General features: G+C 47.4%; 1 protein-coding gene and 1 pseudogene across 1 annotated transcript in view; both read right to left on the bottom strand.

Moving 5' to 3' along the window:
• The window catches only part of FOXK1 (forkhead box K1), a 69,010-nt gene that overhangs the window by 7,838 nt on the left and 39,082 nt on the right, over positions 1-22,090 (bottom strand). The window contains exons 2-7 of the mRNA XM_066640720.1: positions 20,118-20,315; positions 6,185-6,341; positions 3,955-4,101; positions 3,663-3,856; positions 2,456-2,622; positions 891-1,172 (exon numbers count right to left, since the gene is read on the bottom strand). Coding sequence (XP_066496817.1) covers positions 891-1,172; positions 2,456-2,622; positions 3,663-3,856; positions 3,955-4,101; positions 6,185-6,341; positions 20,118-20,315 — 1,145 coding nt within the window. The remainder of the gene's footprint in view (positions 1-890; positions 1,173-2,455; positions 2,623-3,662; positions 3,857-3,954; positions 4,102-6,184; positions 6,342-20,117; positions 20,316-22,090) is intronic.
• LOC136633744 (5S ribosomal RNA) lies at positions 3,364-3,480 on the bottom strand (annotated as a pseudogene).

The following is a 22,090-nucleotide window of genomic DNA, read 5'->3' as shown; positions in this document are numbered from 1 at the left end:
CTAGTCCAGCTTCCTGTATCTCACAGCAGCCGGTGTATGGGATTGCAGCCTTAATCTGCTAGACAAAATAACCAGCAATTACAGCTCTTCCCCTACAGGGAGTCTGAAACTAATATAATAGGTGGTTGTTTGGATAGTTGAATTTACACTGTGCTGGAGCTTCCTTTACTTTTTATAGTTCTGTAGTTTTAGCTTTCTGCATTTATGTACCTGATTTATCATTTTGTCAAGTCCTGTGGCCAAACAAGTCAATTATTACCCATCGTAACACACGATGAAATGCCTACATTGCCATAAATATATCATGAGAGTTCCTACAGAAAAGTGACTGAGATGCTTCAGAAGGCAAAAGGGGGAGATTATCTCTGCCGCCGTAAACAAAAGTGTGTGTTAGCAGCAGAGAAAAACAATGCATCCCATGGCAAAACTCTTAGGGTGAATCACCCAGCTCATAGGGTGATTGGAAGTCTCTGGTTAACTGTATATATGAATACATTAAATACAGTGTTCTTCAACCTGTGGGTCGTGACTGCAATGGGGTCATGAAGCCTCATTTTGAGGGTCGTGGCAAAGCCTGAGCAAGAGAGGGCTTGGGTTCAATCCAATCATAGTACTGCCTTATCAACGTTGCGTTCTTGATATAATCCTCCCCAGCCTATTCCCACTGCCTCACCCCACAGCTCCTAAGGCCAGCCCTGCTCAGGTTGCTACCTCACAGGACTGTTGTAAAGACACAAGAGGTGGGAGAAAATGGGGGTGGGGGAGGGGTGTGTGCCGACAGGGATGAGATGGACGAATTGGGTCCCAGCAGAGGGCGGGATCAGTGGTGGGTCCCCAGTATCGTTCTGCAACACGTGGGATTCCAACCCTTCCCAGGATTTGCACCCTACCTCGAGGATCACCGGCCAAATCCAAGAGCCCGCCTGCTCCTTCGTGGACTCCACCTGGCGCCCCTGGATTGGTCAGTATGTAGCCGTTAGCCGAATTTGCAGAGGTGGTCACAACTCTGACCATGGTTACAGTGGGGGCTTGCTGGACAACATGAATGGCATGGCCCGATGGCTGCTGGGAAGTCACGATAGAGGCCGGCATGTAGGCCACTGGCTTGGCCACTAGGGCAGACGGTCGAGGAGGGACAGCCATGATCACCGGCTGCGCACTGACAGGCGAGCCTGAAAGAGGGAACAGAATAGCCACTGGTTAGACTTCTATCAAAAATATTCAGGGTTTATGAAAAATAAACATACACACACAAGTTCCTGGCCCTCATGGTTTAAGGCAGGGGTGCTCAATAGGTGGATCGCGATCTACCGGTAGATCGCGAGGCAAAATGAGTAGATCGCGGAGCCCTGTCTCTCCAAACTGTTAATATGTCAGTTTCGTCTAGTGACTAGACGAAACTGACATATTTAGCTGACACTAAACTGACACTGAAAGGGACACTTTAGCTGCTCTTCAGGCATGCAGCAACAAAACTGACGAAACTGACTAGACTCTAGTCCGTTTCATCAGTTTCGTGGCGCTGCATGCTGGAAGAGCAGGAGCTAAAGTGGACAGCCACGGGAAGGAGGTGTCTGTCAGATGCTTCCTTCCCCCTGGTAGATCTCCGGGCCTTGCTGGGTTTCAAAGTAGCTCTCGAGCCAAAAAAGTGTGAGCACCCCTGGTTTAAGGGAAAGAGGCTGAAAAAAACTGGATAAAATCTTAGGTAAAATCTTAGGAGTCAGGTTCTGGACTCATCTAGGACAACAACTGAGCAGGGATGGTGTAGTAGCTAAATAGCTAACCTGCTGATCAGGACTTACCCAGTTCCTGACTATGCCACAAACATTTATTGTTTAAAAACGTAGATTGGGCCCTCTGTGGGGGATCCGTTCCTGGAACCCCCTTCCACGGATACAGAATTCAGCGGTTAATGAAATTAGCGGGGAGGGGGGGGGAGAAGTCACATGCGGCCGTGGGTTCAGTTCCAGCGGATACTGAAATCTTACTGAAATCATTCTCCTTACTGAAAAGGAACCAGGGCAGCTTACAACCTCCATAAAAACAATCAGCACAAGAGTATAAAAACACAAGGTAACAACAACCACCACCATAAGAAAAATACTAACTAGGAAAAAGTATTTACAATTGTCACAGGACTGTTGATGGAATTCTTACAAAATAATACAGGGGAAGTGCTTTGCACACTCCCAAAAAGTGGTCTACACATAATACTTGGCAACTGAGAGTATGTTCCATTCATTTTCTAATTGTTATTTTGTGGGTCTCTGCTGAAAATGTAATAGCTTACATCTCTGTTTTTACCGGATGGTGTGTTTAAAGATAGTTAGCCACGTCAAGAACCCACAAAGCTAGGAACAAAAGACAAAAATCAGAACACAGGTGCAGTTTTCATCAATGCTCTCTCTCTCTCTCTCTCTCTCTCTCCTGCAAAGAAAGGTCAGCAGCTACTTACCAGGTGCGCTTTGCGAATACCGGTATTCTGGAACGGAGGCTAACTTTGAGCCGAAGTCATGGTCGTGTGGAATGGGTGAGCCCTCTCTTGATAGGCACTCTGGGGTCTGAAGGCCACTAGTGTGTGGAGACAGCAGGCCAGTGTGAGTAGGGGAGGCAGGGGCACTCCTGGAAGGCAAGAGCACAGAATCAGGGCAGAAATCGCATTAGTCTGACAAAAGTTGAAGAAACATGGAGCCCGTGTTAGAACTGTGAGTGGCGCATTCCGGATTGCAGCATGGAACCTGTTGCATATGCTGGCCTCTTGAAATCTTCAGTGCCGAATTTATAAAAATCAAGCATCTGGTTCTCAGTGCAACCAGAGCCACTCCATTTTGCAACTTTAAAAATCCTTTCTCTCTCCCCTTAAATGCATATTAGGAAATCAGCTTCCAATTTGACATATTGTATAAAGAAGAAGCCATATTTTTGCAGTGGGTTCGAGTGTACCAGGTTCCTTCTTCAGCAGGGTTTGCAAATCTGCCTCAAGAGCTGAGTAAAAGAGCTTCCTTGATTTGAGCTGCTGCCGATGGAACGAACGAGAAGCTGCCTAGGACAGGAAGTCTGTGGATTCCCAAAGACTCCTGGTTTGCAAGCTATAGACAAACTTTGGCGCTGAATATGAGCATTAGTCCCTGCTCATGTAATACAGTGGGCTTCCCTTATGTGCGGGCTCAGCATCCGTGGATCCGAATATCCATGGGGACCAAGCCCACAGCTGGAGGGCCTCAGAGGACCTCCTGAATGCAATTGGAAAACTCTTCCGGTTGTGTCTAGGGGGTCCTGTGAGACCCTTCAGCAGATGTGATTACCTCCGGGGAGTCCCTGAATGGTGGTTGGTAACCTTCAGTCTCAAAAGACTATGGTATAAGCCTACAGCACCCGGTATTCCCAGGCGGTCTCCCATCCAAGTACTAACCAGGCCTGACCCTGCTTAGCTTCCGAGATCAGACGAGATCGGGCATGTGCAGGGTGATCCCCCCTGGATACCGTGGACCCACTGTATTCTGTAAACTTCATCTCCTTTCACAATCACCAGCTGTACGTTACAAACGCTGACACAGTTCCAAATCAAGTCTACACACAGCAACTGAGGTACATACCCCCAATTCCCTTCCCAGCAAAATAAGCATCTCCTCTACAGCTATACCGTCAAGACTTAAACTCACCGGGAAGAGAGAGGTCCGAAGGGGGTGCGAAAGCAAGACACACCTCTCTGCCTCCGTTTCCGGAATGCCTGCTCCACGAGTTTGGCTTCTGAGTTGGGATCTATTCGCCAGAACGAGCCCTTGCCGGGCTCCTCTTGAGAGCGTGGGACTTTAATGAAATAACGGTTCAGGGAAAGGTTGTGCCGAATGGAATTCTGCGGGAGTGGAGAATGAAAAGATGGTTACCCTCCCCCCCAAACTGCTACTTCTGTAGAATGAATGAACTGGATCTTGGCAGCGTCAGGCTACTCACCTGCCAGCCTTTATCGGCTGTCCTGTAATACGGATAATGCTTGGTGATATGGGCGTAGATCCCACTTAGTGTTAATTGCCTGTCCTGGGCCGACGAGATGGCTTGAACGATGAGCTGGGCATATGAATATGGCGGCTTGGTCTCATCCTGCAGGCAGGCACCACAAACACAGACACACACAAGGGAGTTTTTTAGCAGCTTCAATGTTCATCAATAATTTAGGCTGGAGCTTGTCTAACAAGGTGAGAGCATAGCCAAGCAGATGCCTTTCAAAGGCATCAAACAAAGCAATAGAAAAAAACACACACCAGAAAAAGCTCTTCAAAAGAAACCCCCAACCCGGTTGCTCTCCTTGCGTGGTCATGCCGTGCTGCCCAGCTCCTCTTAACCTCCCAACACGTCACCAAGTAGCCACTAGCAATTCCCCCCCCTCACTCTAATTTTAAAGCACTTATAGCAATCGGCTGATTTCTGATATATTTCTATCGGCTGATAGAAATGCAGTGGACTCTATATTTTTAGGTTGAGTTTTAGTTGTTAATTTTCAGTTTTTAGTGTGGTGGTAATTAGCCCCCCCTTCCAGGATTGGTTTAGGTCAGGGGTGCCCAAACCCTGGCCCTGGGGCCACTTGCGGCCCTCGAGGACTCCCAATGCGGCCCTCAGGGAGCCCCCAGCCCCCAATGAGCCTCTAGCCCTCTGAAGATTTGCCGCACTGGCCTGACGCAACTGCTTTCAGCGCGAGGGTGACTGTTTGATCTCTTGCATGAGCTGTGGGATGAGGGTTCCCTCCACTGCTTGCTGTTTCACACCTGTGATGCAACAGTGGCAGCAAAGGAAAGGCTGGCCTTGCTTTGTGCCAGGCCTTTTATAGGCCTTGAGCTATTCCAAGACCTTCATTCATTCATACAAGTTCATCTTTAATATATTCATTTATGTAAACTTATGTAAATTTATTCACATTTAAAATGTAAATTAATTCTTTTTTTCACCGGCCCCCGACACAGTGTCAGAAAGATGATGTGGCCCTCCTGGCAAAAACTTTGGACACCCCTGGTTTAGGTTCATTAGGTTAAAAAGCTAGACCACGGCACCCAGCCTGAAAAACTGTTACTAGTTCAATATGGATTCCAGCCGTGAAAGCCTTCGCATGTTTATCATAGCGGACCCTCCTTACCTGCAGACTCCGCATCCACAGATTTGAGTATACGCAGGTGCTGAGCCCCTGGCCAGAGGGCTTCAGAAAAACTCCCAGACATTACAGGAAGTTACCAGTGCAAACCAGAAGTGTCTTCTGGTCATGTCCGGGAGGCCACGTGTGACCTCCAGAGGGTCAGGCATAGTCCCCAGGTAAGTAAATGCAGCACTGTGCTGGCCCCCGCCCCACGGATTTCATTATCTGCAGGGGGTCCTGGAACAGACACCCTGCAGATACCAAGGACCCAATGAATCAGTTAAAGTTTGCACAGACAGACTGTTTAACCCAGCCATCCTTAATCTTTTTTTGGGGGGGGGGGTGCACTATGGTCCCTTGGGAGCTCTTCTCAGGTTCCAGCCCCCCTTTCCCGGTCAAATGAGGACAGATAACATGAACATATAAACATAAAATCATTTACTATTGAACACCAAGAAAAATCGGAGACCTGACATACTGGGCTCTCCAGGGGGGTCTGTGTGGCTCCCATTGTTTAACTTGCCCTCCTTGCTCAAGGTCTTGAAGACCAATGTGAGTTCTGTAACTCAGGATTCTTCCCCAAAACACTGGGTGGCAATCAAATCAAAACAGGCCATTGGATGCCACTGATGAAGGCCTCAGAAACTGCAGGGGATCCATTTCAGGGCCCTCTGTGGATACTGAAATCTGCAAGGGGAGGTGCTGGCAAACTGCAAGTGCTTTTCAGTAGCCTCCGACTGGCCTTCGGAAAGTTGCAGAAACTCCCCATGCTTCAGAAAGCCTCCCAGATGTGACTGGAAGGCATGCCCATTTGGAGGTCTCCCAGTTGGAGGTCTCCTACATCCGTGGGCTTGGAACCAACAAGACAGGCTCAGGCTACAGTCTTCAGAATACCTTCCCTGGAATAAATCCCACTGTGCACAGAAGGACTGGCTTCCAAGCGAGAAGGCACAGGACTAAACCCTACCAAACACATCTGGATCTGTTCCACGTACAGTTAACCAGTCCAAAGCAGTACCAGGCCAAGGGGACAGAGGAAGAAGGAAAGGGTCTAGCAACCTTTGGACTATCCTCTCCAGACGCATCGGCCTGCTGCTCCGACGTAGCCTTTGCCGCGTATTCTGCTACCCGCTGCAGGTCCGAGGTAAGATTCTGAGCAAAGCGGTATCCTGAGGAACCGGCCCCACGAGGGCTGGCTGGGCATGAGTTGGGGACGCTACAGGAGCGGGAGAGAGAGAGAATATATATATATTATTTATTATGTATTTATCTAAAATAAATTTATGCCTTTCCCATGCCGAAGCCAATGCCCAAGGTGGCTTACCAAGTTCCATAATAACTGCACAACAAGTAAATTCATAGCAAGCCACTTCCAAGTTAATTGTTGCAAAAGAGAATCAAGATATAAATCATTAATTACAAAAAAAAAAAAATTCACAGGGATTCGGTAGCTTTGGGCAACAAAGACACTGGAGAACTATTTAGAAGAAGTGCCACGAGATGGCACTCAAAGCACAAGCTATAAATCTAGGGGGAAATACACAGGCCAAAGAAGGGAACAGAAAATAATGAATGCCTGTTTAATGAACTACTGCATCTCCCAGACAAAACACACACACACACACACACACACTCACACACATATCCTACAAGCAGTTCTGCCATGTGAGAATTAATAAGGAAGTGAAAGACAATCAAAGGGTCTTTTGATTTGGGGAGGTTTCAGGAGGTTTCTGAACAGCAACAGGGCAGTCAGCAGTGTGTGTCACGTGGCCATCCTGCAGGCCATGCTACCAAGAGCCTCGCGACAGAAACCACTCAGGAAGGCACCTGAATGCAACATGATTAAGGCCGCGAACATGTGCTTCGAAGTTCAAAGAGAAGAGATTTGCCCCTCTTGGAAACGGCCCTGGCATTCAGCATCATTATAACACAAATACTGTACTCTGCATCTCACACTTCATTTTCATTGTTGTCAGCTGACCCCAGTGCTTCTGCAGAGAGGAGTCCTTTTCTTCGTGTGGGGTCCCTGCCCATGTGGTTTATGCACGCACTGAGCACAGGGCGGGGGGGGGGGGAAGGAGACTGTTTTTCAAGGGCTGCTAACGCACGATGCGTAATGCGATAACGCGCTGCACGAGTAAAGAAGGTTGGAGCGAGCACAAGGATGGCTCTTTGAATGGGAGCACTTGAAAGCAAGAGCATAAGGCCAACTCAGAACACATTCAGCTTAGCAGTTCAGCAGCACTGCCTATTTCTCCCGTGAACACCGAGAGAAAAGGTACGGTGCGAACAAAAGCTGCCAAGATGCAGGGCTGAGGAAAAGCCACACTTCTCAGGCCCACGCATTCTTCAAAGGGCTGTGTACGTGTGTGCGTGCGTGTTGAGGGTCCCCCCCCATCAACAGAACTTTGCAATCTAATCTGATGGCTCCTGAACAAGAACACTCACACAGAGCAGTAGGGTCTTCTCCATAGTGGCACCAACTCTATGGCATTCGTTCCCTCTTTCTTTACAGACTGCTCTCTCCTTAGAGGCTTTCCAGTGGATCTCTCCTTTTACTCTCACCTTCTGAGATTTTTGCTTTTTAAAACAAATTTTCAAAGTTTTTAAGCATTTGTTTGATGGGCTTGCATTCTTTTTAGTCTTTGCTGGTTCTTCTGCTATTTGTTCCTGGCTTCTCATTAGGTTTTTTAGATGATACTGTATGTGTGTGTGTGTGTGTGTGTGTGTGTGTGTGTGTGTGTGTGTATAAAGGGATTGTTAATATTTATATTGTATTTTAAGTTTTTATATCTTGATTTTATGTATTTTTAAATGACTTTTGTAAGCTGCTTTGAACGCTCACTTGGGAGACAAAGTGGAATATAAATTGGTATAAGTAAGTAAGGGCACAATCCTAACCAAGTCTACTCAGAAGTAAGCCCTGTTTTGTTTAATGGGTTTTACTCTCAGGAAAGGGTGGTTAGGATTGCAGCCTAAGTAAATAAATAAAATAGCCAAGACGGACCATACTGCAAAAAGAGAGAGAGAGAGAGAGAGAAATCTGTGCATCTTTGGCTCTTTTGGCTTTAGTTATTGCAGAGTACACACAAACACACACAAGTTACCCCCACCCCAGAGTTCTTTCCATTTGTTGTCCCTGCCAGACACTAGCTGGCTATGCGGGACACTGGAGACCGACTGCCTCTTCGGCTACAGGCTACAGGAGTCCTGACTGTCTCATTGAGGGCGCAATCCTAACCACTTATGTCAGTTCTTTCCAGCACTGACATAAGGGCAATGCGGCTCTGAGGTAAGGGAACATAAGAACCTAAGAACAGCCCCACTGGATCAGGCCATCGGCCCATCTAGTCCAGCTTCCTGTATCTCACAGCAGCCCACCAAATGCCCCAGGGAGCACACCAGATAACAAGAGACCTCATCCTGGTGCCCTCCTGCATCTGGCATTCTGACAGAGCCTATTTCTAAAATCAGGAGGTTGCGCATACACATCATGGCTTGTACCCCGTAATGGATTTTTCCTCCAGAAACTTGTCCAATCCCCTTTTAAAGGCGTCCAGGCCAGACGCAATCACCACATCCTGCGGCAAAGAGTTCCACAGACTGACCACATGCTGAGTAAAGAGATATTTTCTTTTGTCTGTCTTAACCCGCCCAACACTCAATTTTAGTGGATGTCCCCTGGTTCTGGTGTTATGTGAGAGTGTAAAGAGCATCTCCCTATCCACTCTGTCTATTCCCTGCATAATTTTGTATGTCTCAATCATGTCCTCCCTCAGGCGTCTCTTTTCTAGGCTGAAGAGGCCCAAACGCCGTAGCCTTTCCTCGTAAGGAAGGTGCCCCAGTCCCGTAATCATCTTAGTCGCTCTCTTTTGCACCTTTTTCATTTCCACTATGTCTTTTTTGAGATGTGGCGACCAGAACTGGACGCAATACTCCAGGTGTGGCCTTACCATAGATTTGTTCAACGGCATTATAATACTAGCCGTTTTGTTCTCAATACCCCTAATGATCCCAAGCATAGAATTGGCCTTCTTCACTGCCGCCGCACATTGGGTCGACACTTTCATCGACCTGTCCACCACCACCCCAAGATCAATCTCCTGATCTGTCACAGACAGCTCAGAACCCATCAGCCTATATCTAAAGTTTTGATTTTTTGCCCCAATGTGCATGACTTTACACTTACTGACATTGAAGCGCATCTGCCATTTTGCTGCCCATTCTGCCAGTCTGGAGAGATCCTTCTGGAGCTCCTCACAATCACTTCTGGTCTTCACCACTCGGAAAAGTTTGGTGTCGTCTGCAAACTTCGCCACCTCACTGCTCACCCCTGTCTCCAGGTCATTTATGAAGAGGTTGAAAAGCACCGGTCCCAGGACAGATCCTTGGGGCACACCGCTTTCCCTTACTTTGAGGAGACCTCTGAGTGACACCCAACTGCAGGATGCAGCATATGTCCCATTGGAACACTGGTGCTGGAAAGCACTGACATAAAGGTTGCGCCCTAAGAGCCTCTTTGTTATGCTTTGACCACTGTCATATATGCGGTCCATTGTTAAGCAGCACATGCCTGTATTAAGATCATTTTATCACGAGAGTAAAACATGAACAGCAGTGATCGTATCAACTGCTCATCTCTGGCACTGCATCCAAGCAACACGTTCTTTATTTGGCAACACCTGTGACCACGTGGATTGCACGGTACAGTTTGTGGACATTTTGTCTGCACCCAGCACAGAGCAAAGGGTACAGGGATTGGCCCGTGTGCCGATTTCAAAACCTGTGTTGACAGCAGGCACATGATGAACAGTGGCTTATAGCCTTGTAGGTATAATCGTTTGTGTGTTGAGGGATTCATTTTTTATCAGACAATACTGTAAAAATGAAACAACTGCAAAAATGAGACAGCTGGGAGGCAAGACAATGCACGACAAGAGTGGAAGGCAAAGGTGCAGCACACGTGTCATTTCACATCAGATTGTGCTATTCTGCATGATATCATCATCCCTGAAGTTCTTTTCTCTGCTTGTTTATATGTAAAATCTAATTTATACCTTTCACTGGCTGTCACTTTTTAAAACACTCTGTTGGACCCACAGCCTCTGTTTTTTACCCCTTTTTACTATGGTGGGGGGACCACCTTCTGGGGTGTTTGTTGAGCTCCATGTCAATCTGATCAGGAACATTCTGATGGTCTTGTGTTGCCCTTTGCCTAGCCTTTGATAAGAGCATGTTTGCCTACTCATGAGTAGACATGCACGTGTGGCTCAGTTCTGCTTTCCATAGGGCTCAATGTACTTTCTTTATCAGCTTGGGAGACTTCCTTCTCCAGCGTTTTTTGAGGCCTGCGTTCATAGGATCAGGACCATTCTGGTGCCATTGTGTTCCCCTCAGGTTGACCAAGGTACAGTCACCTACTCATGAGAAAATGCACACGTGTGGTGCAGTTTCACTTTCTATAGGGCTCAATACATATTCCTTGTCAGCTATCAGCTCATCAGTTTCGCAACCCACCAAAAAACTGGGTCGCAACACACTGGTGGGTCCTGACACACAGTTTGTGAACCACTGCACTAGATGATTTCCACCAGCCTCTCCATTCATGGCTGCAAGTTCCTCCTGCCATCTCCCCTGTCTGTTTTATCAACTTTGCAACCTCAGAGGAGTGCCACGGACTGCCCAGAAATACAGAAGCAAAACAAAAATCTTGTATTCTGCAACACACACACAGGTTAGTGTTTGCATGTGCATAATAAAAACAAAGAAAAGCAGCAGCAACAACAAAACCTCAACAAAATCCAGAGCCTCATGGTTTGGGCTAATATGGAAAATGAGAACTAGGATTTCTTCTAATCCTGCCATGATTTACTTGATAAATCCTGCAAGTACCTGACTAGGCATACAAATTCAACCAGATTAGTCCTATATACATGAGGAAATTGCAAATGGAAGGGTGGGAAGAGGGGAGAGGGAGACGTTAAATGGATTGTAACGGAACAGGAGCTTGGGGTTGTGTATCTTTCATCATCTCCTGCAAAAACCCAAGTCCCAGTTTCACAAAATGCAGAGCAGTCCAACTCGCTTGCACCCAGACTGAGAGAACTGGGGTGCCCCAAACTTTTTTTGAAGGCAGTATTTGCCACCTTAACAGCTCTGGGCCAAGGCGACATTCTGGAGGAATGGTGCCCTCCTCACTCAGGGTTGCTGCATTCAGTTCCCTCAATCATCCTCAGCTCCCTGATCAGCTGGGAAGCATGATGGACTGCAAGCAAGGTGTAAGATTAGGTTGTTGCAGCCAATTCCTACCCATAGGAACATTAAAAAAAATCCGCACAGCAAAAACCAAAGTTTCTTGTAAGAACCAGAAGCCGAGAAACCAAGGAGATACAAACACTTCTGGTGTGTGCAAAGTGAACGATCACTACCACTTGTTCGTCCAAGAACACTGTCAGGGAGCCCCTTGTTCCCACTTTAGAGGCAGAAAACTGAGGCAATCAACAGCCTTAAGTGCAGACTCAAGTGAGCTTTAGGCTAGAGAGAAACTGAAAGGCTTAAAGCAAACATTCTGTTGGACTGTGGCCCAAAGCTTGCGGGGATACAAGTCTGGGTACAGGAGATCGAAATGCAACACCAGCCACAGGACGCTGGAGTCTCTTTGGAGCCTTTTCTTCCAGCGCTATACCACTAAAAATGTCAGTGAAGAGAATCCAAGGCGTTTCCGCCTCACGCGTCTTCCACACTGTTTCCAATTAGGGCAGCATTTAATTTAAGCATGCGTTAAGAAAAGCAGCATATAAAAACACCGCACACTGCAAGCAATGGCTGCCTAATCCATCTGAACAGAAGGCACATCTCTGAAGACCAGAGCAAGGCAATTACAGCATGTCAAAAGCACAGTCTTTAAGAACAGGAGAGGGACCCAAAGAATGGAAGTCAAACATTTACTCAGTCCAATCAGAGAGGGGAGCTTAAACATATGCAAAGCCTCCCTCTACCTTTCGTGCCTCGGATCCCTGTGTCACTCACTTCCATTTACAGCGAGCCCCTGCAGGGTTTCGTTTTGCTATTTCTCGGGCGCCTGCAACAGTCCTCCCTCTGTGGACCACAAAGAAAATGTCCAGATGTTCGGCACAGCTGCTGCTACAGCACCTTTGTGGGTTCCAAGCTGTGACGGTTGCCGCTACCTACGCTTCAAAGTTTGCACAACTCTACAGGGAAAAATATAATGTTCAAAGCGAGGATCAAAGCCTATGGAATCTGAGCACGACTCAATGCATTTGGTTGAACGGCAAAGAGCACGTGTACATGGCGAATAAAGACTTGAGCAGCCCTGCTTTTGGGGAGTGGGCCACAGCTCCCCTGTGCAAGCTGAAGACCCCCCAGGTTCATCATTCACTTTAACCACAGCAGCAGAAACAAGACCAGGGCCACTCAAAAGGCTTCTGGAAGACATCCTTGGCTTGGCATCTAATAGCCAATCAGGAAAGAGCTCCATAGCTTTGGTGTCACCATAAAAGTGGCCCTGTATTGTTGACGGCAGTGCTTCCAACAATGGGGCACAAGGAAGCAGAGCCTCCAAGGCCGTCTGCACGGGTAGGCTCATTTGGTTACAGGTGGGCCTGAAGGAAACCCTGGACCCAGATTCTTTCAGGCTTTGGAATTCAAAACATACCCTCCAAATTGGGGGCTGGAAGTCACCTATATGAAGTTACATAACATTTATGTTATATGCCAGGGGTGCCCAAACCCCGGCCCTGGGGCCACTTGCGGCCCTCGAGGCCTTTCAATGCGGCCCTCAGGGAGCCCCCAGTCTCCAGTGAGCCTCTGGCCCTCCGGAAATTTGTTGGAGCCCACACTGGCCCGACACAACTGCTCTCAGCATGAGGGTGACTGTTTGACCTCTCGCGTGAGCTGTGGGATGAAGGCTCCCTCCATTGCTTGCTCTTTCATGTCTGTGAGGCAGCAGTGGCAGCAAAGGAAAGGCCAGCCTGGTTTTGTGCAAGGCCTTTTATAGGCCTTGAGCTATTGCAAGACCTTCATTCATTCATATAAGTTCATCTTTAATATATTCATTTCTGTAAACTTATGTAAATTTATTCAAATTTTAAATGTAAATTAATTTTTTTTTTGCCCTGCCCCCGACACTGTGTCAGAGAGACGATGTGGTCCTCCTGCCAAAAACTTTGGACACCCCTGCTATATGCAGCATGCAGCCTGCCCCAGTGGGTAAGTTACACAGTCCCATTTTGAACTAGCTACGATTTGCAAAGGATGACAAGCCCACATGATGGGCCTCTCAGGAGCTCAATCTAGGTGTGACCGAGAGATGAATCAACGTGGCCAGATCCTGAATGGTCACAGCAAGTGAAAAGGCCTAAGTCCAGAAAAAGCACGGCTGGGTGCCTTGCAGATTCCAAGAGTGCTTTTCTGCCCAGGCCCCTTGCCAAAAGCATACATTAATCCCTGCACAAACTGACCATGAAAACACCAAGGTGGAAAGATAATCAAAGCCATGCAGGGGCCAAATGTAGTGACCACCAGTTGCTTCCATCAATCTGTCCAATCGCCTTTTAAAGGGCCTTCAGGTGCCACCACCACAGCCTGTGGCAAGGACTTCCACAGACTAAATGCATATAGGGCAAAGAACTATTTTTGTTCTGCTTTCTGTTTTGTCTGTTATAACTCTCCCGTCACCTAACTAGAGTGGATGGCCGCTGGTTCTGGTGTTGTACGAGAAGGAAAAGAATTCCTCTACCCACTCTAACCATCCCCTAAATAATTTTGTATGTCTCAATCATGGCCCCCCCCTCAGGTGTCTTCTTTCTAGACAAGAGCCCCATCACTGTACAGCTGCTAGCAGCAGAATGCAGGGGTCAATTGCAGAATCCCCTCAAAAGCCATGTGCCCGATGTCATCAGAAGGGTCTTTTGGGAGTGCTGATCATTAAAGACGGTGCAGTGACTGCAGTGTGGTAGGGAAGTCAACAGGCTGCAGTGGGAGACCTCTGAACAGTTTAATTAGCCCCCCCCCCTTGCAAAATTCTGCTTGAAACAGGTTGCTGTGCTGGCTATGCTCACCATGCATGATCTCATAGACAGGATGTTTCTACTGGCTTTCCACACATGGCGACGGCCCATTTTCCCCCTGTTGTGCAAGACAGCAAACAGAACTTGGGGGGGGGGGGGAGGAGAGAGAACCCGCTCTTCACAAAAAGGAGAAATCCAAATTGAGAACAGGACACAAGGGGCTACACTTTTACATCTCAACTTCTCAGCCCATCCAGCAGCCTGAGTCAATTATTTTTTTAAAAAAAGAACACAAACCAACCAAACATAAAAAAAATATCCCAGCAACATGAGGTTTTATAAATCATATCTCCTAGAGGGAAAGCAACTGACAAAGCAAAATTTTTTAAAGGAGGAGGGCAGAGAGAAGGAATAGAAGGGTAATAATTCCTTAAACACAACAGTGCCTTTGTACACTCTGTGCCACGGAACTGCTGACTGGGGCAGGGCTGGCTTTGACTTTGTTAATACGCGACCCTTCCCTAGGTGGCAAACTTTTCCAGGAGGGGAAAAAAAACTGTCGGGGGGGAATAAGAAAAGAAACTAAAAGGTTTTTCCGGGAGGGGAGAACCTGCCAGGAAAACAAACCACCGTAGAGTAAACAGAGAGGGAGTCTGTGAAAGGTTGGCAGGGCAGGGGGATTTGTTTGGAGTTGCTGGTTGTGTGAGCAAAGCTGCTCCTTATGTGGAAAGTTGGGAAGGCTGCAGGAGAGAGAGACAGGGCTCTGATTTCCAGAAAGGAAGCTTAACTTGGGAACTCAGACAGCGCCAGCAAGTTTCCCAACCGCCAATCAGGGGCCGGCGAGGCAAACGCACACCAAATTAGGCAAGCTAACACACTAACCCCCAAAGAGGAGGAGGGGGGAGAGAGAGAGAGAGAGTTGAGCAGATGAGAACAACCTCCAAATGGAGAAGGAGGGGAGGGTTGCAAGCCCCCTCCACACCCCACACCCCAGCTGCCTTCCTACGAGGACTGTTGACATTCCTTAAAGACTCTGAGGAGAAGGCGGTGACCAGAGCAGAAGTCTGCCCCAAAGAGCCAGATTTCTGGAAGCCTGGGGAAGAATGTCTGTGGACAAGCACATGGGGAGCAAGAACTGGCTCCCTGCTGGATGCAAACCAGAGGTCCTACTCATCCAGAGTCAGAGGACTCCAGGAAGCTCACAGAGCAGAAGAGTACTTTTCTGCAAGGAGAAGATGATGCAGGGGTTCAGGAGTCAGACCTGGAAGCTCCAGGTTCAAAGCCCCTCAGCCACAAAGCTTCCTCGGTAACCATGGGCCAGTCATTTTCTCTCACCCTTGTCCACTTCACAGGGTTGTTGTGAGGACAAAAGGAGGGGAGGAACCAAGCACACAGCCCTGAGCTCCCTGGAGGTTGGGCAGCATAAAAATGTGAAAAGTAAATAAATAAAATAATCGCCTGTCTTTCCCCCATTTGTCCCCAGCATTTTGAGCAGTTCACTGCCACTGAACATGGAGGCTCCACAAAGCCATTGATGACTATATGAGGAGTAGGTGAGGGACAGCGACTGGCCCCAGACCACCCTCGAGTTTAAGGCTTTGGGGCTGAGCAAGGACTGAACATGGGTTTCCCCCATGAAGTCTTTGGATCTACTCTCTTGTCTCTTTACCTGGCTGCAATCAAATCCAAAACAGGCAGACATGAAACAATTTTTATTTTCTAAACGTATACCCAGTTTATTTGACAGTATACAAAAATGTTAAACAGCATAATCAGATCAATAGCAGAAAAAAACAAATTCAAACAAAATGGCAAAAGAGAGCCTAAGTCATATTCTTCCCCCATTTACCCTGCCACACTACTAGCCCCTTTTTCTGTTGTCTCTCGCTTGTGTCTATTTCCAATATTGTAAGCCTCTTGGGGCAGAGACCTGTCTGCTCTTCTGCTGTAAAGTGACACACACACTGATGTGGCTTGTTCCTATTAATAAACAAGAATAGAGCAGCAGCTGCCACTAGGCCACACTGGCTGCAATAATGTATGCATTAAATGCGCTGCTGTTTCCACTCCTCCGAGAGAGATTTTTTGCTTGCAAATTAATTATAATTATCACATACATATCTTTGCCTTTCCTCCAAGGAGCCCAAGGTAACATATGTGGTGTTTAATTTATTTGATGCACTTATTAGTTGCTTTTCAGCTAAATAAGCTCTCCAAGAAACTTACAAAAGTTACACGTACTTTTTTTTACGTTAAAAGTAAGAGAAGGAAACGGCATTCAGCTGCCTTGATTGAAATGGCTGGTTGGCCATTAAATGGTTCCCCCAGAAGATGGAAGAACTCAAGAGAGCCATTTACACACACACACACACACACACACACACACACACACACACACACACACACACTCTTCAACCTCAGTCTAACTCTGTGGGGTAAGGTGAGAACAACCCACCCAACCAAAGAAATTGGAAGCTGATCATAAGAACATAAGAACAGCCCCACTGGATCACACCATAGGCCCATCTAGTCCAGCTTCCTGGATCTCACAGCGGCCCACCAAATGCCCCAAGGAGCACACCAGATAACAAGAGACCTGCATCCTGGTGCCCTCCCTTGCATCTGGCATTCTGATAAAATCCATTCAGGCGTTCTGACATAACCCATGATCAGGGGATTTTATGGCATTTTGCATGTTTGAAAAAAAAGTGCTTTATAAATACATTATTCAAATATTTTGAAAGCAAGAGATCTCATTCACTTCCTGAGAAAAGAAAGCAGAGAAGGAGAGAGAGAGAGTGAAAGAGAGAGAGAGAGACTCAATCCTACGAGGTGCAAAGCAGAGAGAGGATATTTACAAACACAAGTGGCCCCTCCTTTGCAACACAGAACCGAGAATGAAAAAAAATAAAGAAGTTTGGGCAAGAAAGAAGAAAAACCTCAAAAGACTCTTGAGGTTTCTCAAGAAGCTCAGATAAGCTTTGCTTCTGCTCAGCCCCAACGGATGTTCAAGTATCCAATTTCTTGTAAAGCATTCTTCTGCAGGACGGGGCAGGGCTGACATTGGGGCTATTGGGTCCTGTTCTCTCTGCCTGACAAAAGCAGCGTTCCGGGGATGAAGACACATGCGACCCTTATAGGAATGGCAGGCACAGGGGCAGCTTCAAAAATGCAAGGAAAAGGCTGGGTGACTGCACCTCCCTCCAAAAAAGCCCAAGAACGGCATGAGAACCAATTACTGCACAGTTGGCAAAAAGGAACTGAAACCCCAAACCCCTCCCCACATTTTGCCCCAGTCCTTGCAGCTATTTTCTTTCATACTTGAAGACAAAACCGCAAACGCTGCCTCTAAGAGACTGAAAATAGAACCTGCTCCCCTTTTCTCGCCGGCTTCTGCTAAAGTCATGTACCATCCTTGAAACGAAACCACATCAAGTCACTCGGCTCGGCAGACGCCCCTGTGACTCTCAACCACCAGGCAAGGCAGCAGTGCGGAGGCTGGCGGAGGCTCTGCCCTCAGGAGGATTCCAATGAGGGCATTCCAGGAGGGTTGGGGTAGGGTAGGGGGTTGCAGGTTCAGGCATGGGGATGTCAGCACTGAATCCCGGGCGGGACCAGCTCAATGCACCTGCTGCATTTCTGCAGAGCAAAAAGGCTCCCTGAACAATTTAAAAAACCTGATGTTCCCCTAAGAGGCGATGGCAAAACAGCCGTTTTGCACAGAATTTCCTTTGCGTGAACCATCATAGGAATATATGACAACACCATAAAACAGAGACAGAAACTGGTCCCATAACGCTGTTCTACTCCAATGCTTGCAGTCTCAGTTTTTCCCTGGGAACCTCGGCACACAAAGCACGTGATCCACCACAAAGCTGCCAGGCTCAATAGCGGACGCCAGTTCCGAGCCTCCAGTTCTTGCACAGAAGGGGTGGGCCGCACACACAGTTCTTACTAGATGTGGCCACCATTTCATCTTCTCAAGCGTTTAGCCTGAGAAGAGCAGCTTTCCCAACACCATCCAAGACCTTTCATGGCTTGGCAGAGATTCAAATCCAGGTCTTCCTAACCGTCTAGCTCAGCCTTGCCACTAAGGCAACAGGAGTGACCAATTACCTGCCTGTAAACTACTTAAGTTATTCCCTTTCTCAAGGGTGGAAGTGGCAGTTGTGTTCCCCCCCCTTCCTTCTGGCAGTGGTGAATCCAGCAGAGCCCTGGACAGCCCCCCTCCCCCGCTCTCCTGTGCCTCTATGGGTAAGGGGGGAACCCAGGAGTAAGTTCAGCAGCTTTTGAGGCACTGATCACTTTCCCAGCAGCCGACCTCTGCCAGTTGCCAGTTTTGTCCTTTGGAATGCACCAGAAAATGACCCTCTAGGGCAGGGGTGTCAAACATAAGGCCTGTGTGCTGAATGCGCCCCCTGGAAGCAATTTATTTGGCCCCCATTATAATTGGGCTCTCCCAGCTTGATAATTGGGCTTTCTCAGATCTTGAAAATATGAACACAATTTGCACATTTTCTCTTCTGCTGTTTGCAGCTAATAACCCTGCTAATTGGGTAAAAGGCACTTTTTCAAGTGGGTGCTCCTTTTTTTAGCAGGGGGAGAGTAACTGGCCCGCCTCACCCCAGCAGTGTCTGTTCTAGTGGCTGTCTGCTGGTATTCATTTGCATCTTTTTAGATTGTGAGCCCTTTTGGGACAGGGAGCCATTTAGTTATTTGATTTTTCTCTGTAAACCGCTTTGTGAACTTTTAGTTGAAAAGCGGTATATAAATACTGTTAATAATAATAATAATAATAATAAGTTTTTATGTGAGAACAAACTGCTTATTTCTGGCTATCGTCTGCTTAACGATGTCACGTTCTGCTTAATTATGCCGCTTCCGGCCGTCAGCAGGCACCGTGAATGCCAACGTAGGGACCAAGTCAGATACCGCTCCCTGCTCTAGGGAGCATTCTAAAGGGGGGGGGAAATGGGAACTGGCAGAAGTTGGTAACCGGTAAAACTTCACGTGCTGGTAAAGTGGCATGAGAACAAATGCATTTTTTAAAAGGGGGGGTGGGAGACCTTGCAAATGTTGCTCTACAGAACACTGACTGCAGTTGTCATTAAACATCTTCGATCTCGCTAACCACAACATTACACCGAGACAGTACTGACACTTAATGGGAAAAATTCCACCGGCTGAAAATTACCTGCCTATGCAGCTGAGGGCCCAATCCTATCCAACTATCGATGCAACCATGCAAACGGGGCATGTGCCGCAGGTAATTATGAATTACCAGGACAACAGAATTGCCTCTTGCAGTCTGGTGAAAATGACAGTTTTGGCCATGTGAGGAGTGCAAGTCAAACAAGATTAATTTTTGTGTTTCCTTCTATCCTACTGCCTTTCTGAAACCCTCACACCAAAATTAATAAAGAAACTCTAAAGCAGTGGTTCTCAAACTGTGGGTCGGGACCCACTTAGTGGTTTGCGAACCAATTTCAGGTGGGTCCCCATTCATTTCAGTGTTTTATTTTTAATTCGTTAGACTTGATGCTCCCACGGTATGTGACTGCATTTGGGGAAACATTACAGATCTACACTTTTAATAGGCTGCTCTGCATATGCTTTTATACGACAGTCAATGGGGCTTACTCCTGAGGTAAGCGTGGGTGGGATTGCAGCCTAGGATTGTTAAAAATTTTCTTGCTCGATGATGTCACTTCCTTTCATGACGTCACTTCTGGTGGGTCCTGAGAGATTCTGTTTCTAAAAAGTGGGTCCAGGTGCTAAAAGTGTGAGAACCACTGCTCTAAAGAATTCAGACAAACATGAAATTGTTCACATTTTGTTATGCAGCGTAATTATTTAATTAACTTACACACACCACCTCCAGGTTACCTAATTAATTGAGGATACCTTTTTTTTTAAGCTAGATTAACACATTCACAAAGGTGACAGCACACCCAACATACCTGATGGTGCCAGTGGGGGAGGGAAGGGGGCTGACCAGGCTCCGGAGATCCGGCTCCGGGATGTGGATCTTAAGAGGTGATATCTGGGGGTAAAGGGGCTGAAGCAGAGGCGACGAGCCTTCCTCCTTCACCTCCTCGTTGTGGTACAGCGATGTGAACTGGATCTTAATGACTGTGCTGGGAAATCGGAAAGTACACCTGGGGAAGAAGGGAAAAAAAGAGGATTAAGTTTTCTGTGAACTGTAAGAGAGAACTCTGAAAGAAAAGCTGGTGCTCAGAGTAAGGAAAGCTATTGAAAACCACTGAATGTGTTAACTCCCAAGGTAGACTCACTAAGCGGCGATGGACTGTTCCCAGTGCTTCCAACACAACAGGACAAATATAGCAATACTTTGCACTTTTGTTAGGAACCAGAGACCGGATGAAAGTCAAGAAAGGATGAATGTCAAAGCAGAGCCCGATTTAGCTCGCAAACTCATTTGGCTGGCGAAAAACACAAACAACTAACTATAACCGGGGTGCCCAAAGTTTTTGGCAGGAGGGCCACATCGTCTCTCCGACACTGTGTCCGGGGCCAGGGGAAAAAAAAAGAATTAATTTACATTTAGAATTTGAATAAATTTACATAAGTTTACATAAATGAATATATTAAAGATGAACTTATATGAATGAATGAAGGTCTTGCAATAGCTCAAGGCCTATAAAAGTCCTTGCACAAAGCGAGGCTGGCCTTTTCTTTTCTGCCACTACTGCATCACAGACGTGAAACAACAAGCAGTGGAGGGAACCCTCACCCTGCAGCTCAAGCGAGAGGTCAGACAGTTGCCCCAGGCCAGTGTGGGCTCCAACAAATCTCCGGAGGGCCAGAAGCTCATTGGAGACTGGGGGCTCGCTGAGGGCCACACTGAGTGACCTTGAGGGCCGCAAGTGGCCCCAGGGCCGGGGTTTGGGCACCCCTGAACTATAACACAAGCAAATGCTTGCCAAGCCTCAATAAACAGAAATAAAAACAAACATAAGAACACAGTGAAAGGTTGGATGACGTTGGATGAAAGAAGAAAGCCCGCGGACGAAATTTGAAAAGGTTTTATCATCGAAACAGCAAAGCGATGAAAGTCAAGGTTTTGCTGCAATCAGATGTTTGACACAAATTAAACGGTGAGCTTTAGTGAAAACAGTCAACTTAGCAGAGGCCTCAAAATCCTCCAAGTTCACAATTCCTCCTTAAGCTCACATCTCAGACAACATTCCATTTGCTTCCTCCTTCCTGTAACTACCAGAGCCCCAGCAAGGCCTAGCCTGAGTCTCCTGACCTCCTTGCATAGGTGACCTGGCACTGCATTCCTCCTACATGCAGAGATGCCCACCCATCCATTCCCACCCCAACTGCAGCCTGGCCTCCTTCTATCTCCATTCACAGCTCTGCAAGCCCCGTCCCCTTCTTCTGCATATAACTCGGCCTCTCTCTAAAGGATTTCGTCCTCTGCTTTTGTGTGTGTGGGCTGCTTGGCCCTTGCTGATCACAGCTCTGGGCTTCAAGGCAGGCCTTCTACAGGTCAGTACAGGCTCATAACCAAGTGCCATTTGCTTGCGGAGATGCACGATTTGCTTGCGGAGATGCACGAGATTGCGGACGTGCACGAACAACACGCTTGGCATCCTTAAACAGACCTGTGCACACAGTTTCATTCTCTGTAAACCAGTGCCTTCGCATCAAGTTGCTGCAAGGTTCACTGATGTGGCAAGTGACGCAAAACTTCAATGGCCATTTGGTATGACAAATATTCTGCATGACTTACGAACACCAGAAAAGCCCTGCTGGATCAGGCCAAAGGCCCGCCTGGTCCAGCTTCCTGGACCTCACAGTGGTCCACCAGATGCCCCAGGGAGCACAGAGGACACCTGCATCCTGTTGCCACCCCCTTGTGTCCTGCATTCAGAGACAGCCTACTTCTAGAACCAGGAGACTGAAT

The sequence above is a fragment of the Tiliqua scincoides genome, chromosome 13 (assembly GCF_035046505.1).
Source record: "Tiliqua scincoides isolate rTilSci1 chromosome 13, rTilSci1.hap2, whole genome shotgun sequence".
NCBI classification, from domain to species: domain Eukaryota; kingdom Metazoa; phylum Chordata; class Lepidosauria; order Squamata; family Scincidae; genus Tiliqua; species Tiliqua scincoides.
This window is presented reverse-complemented; position numbering and strand designations above follow the sequence as displayed.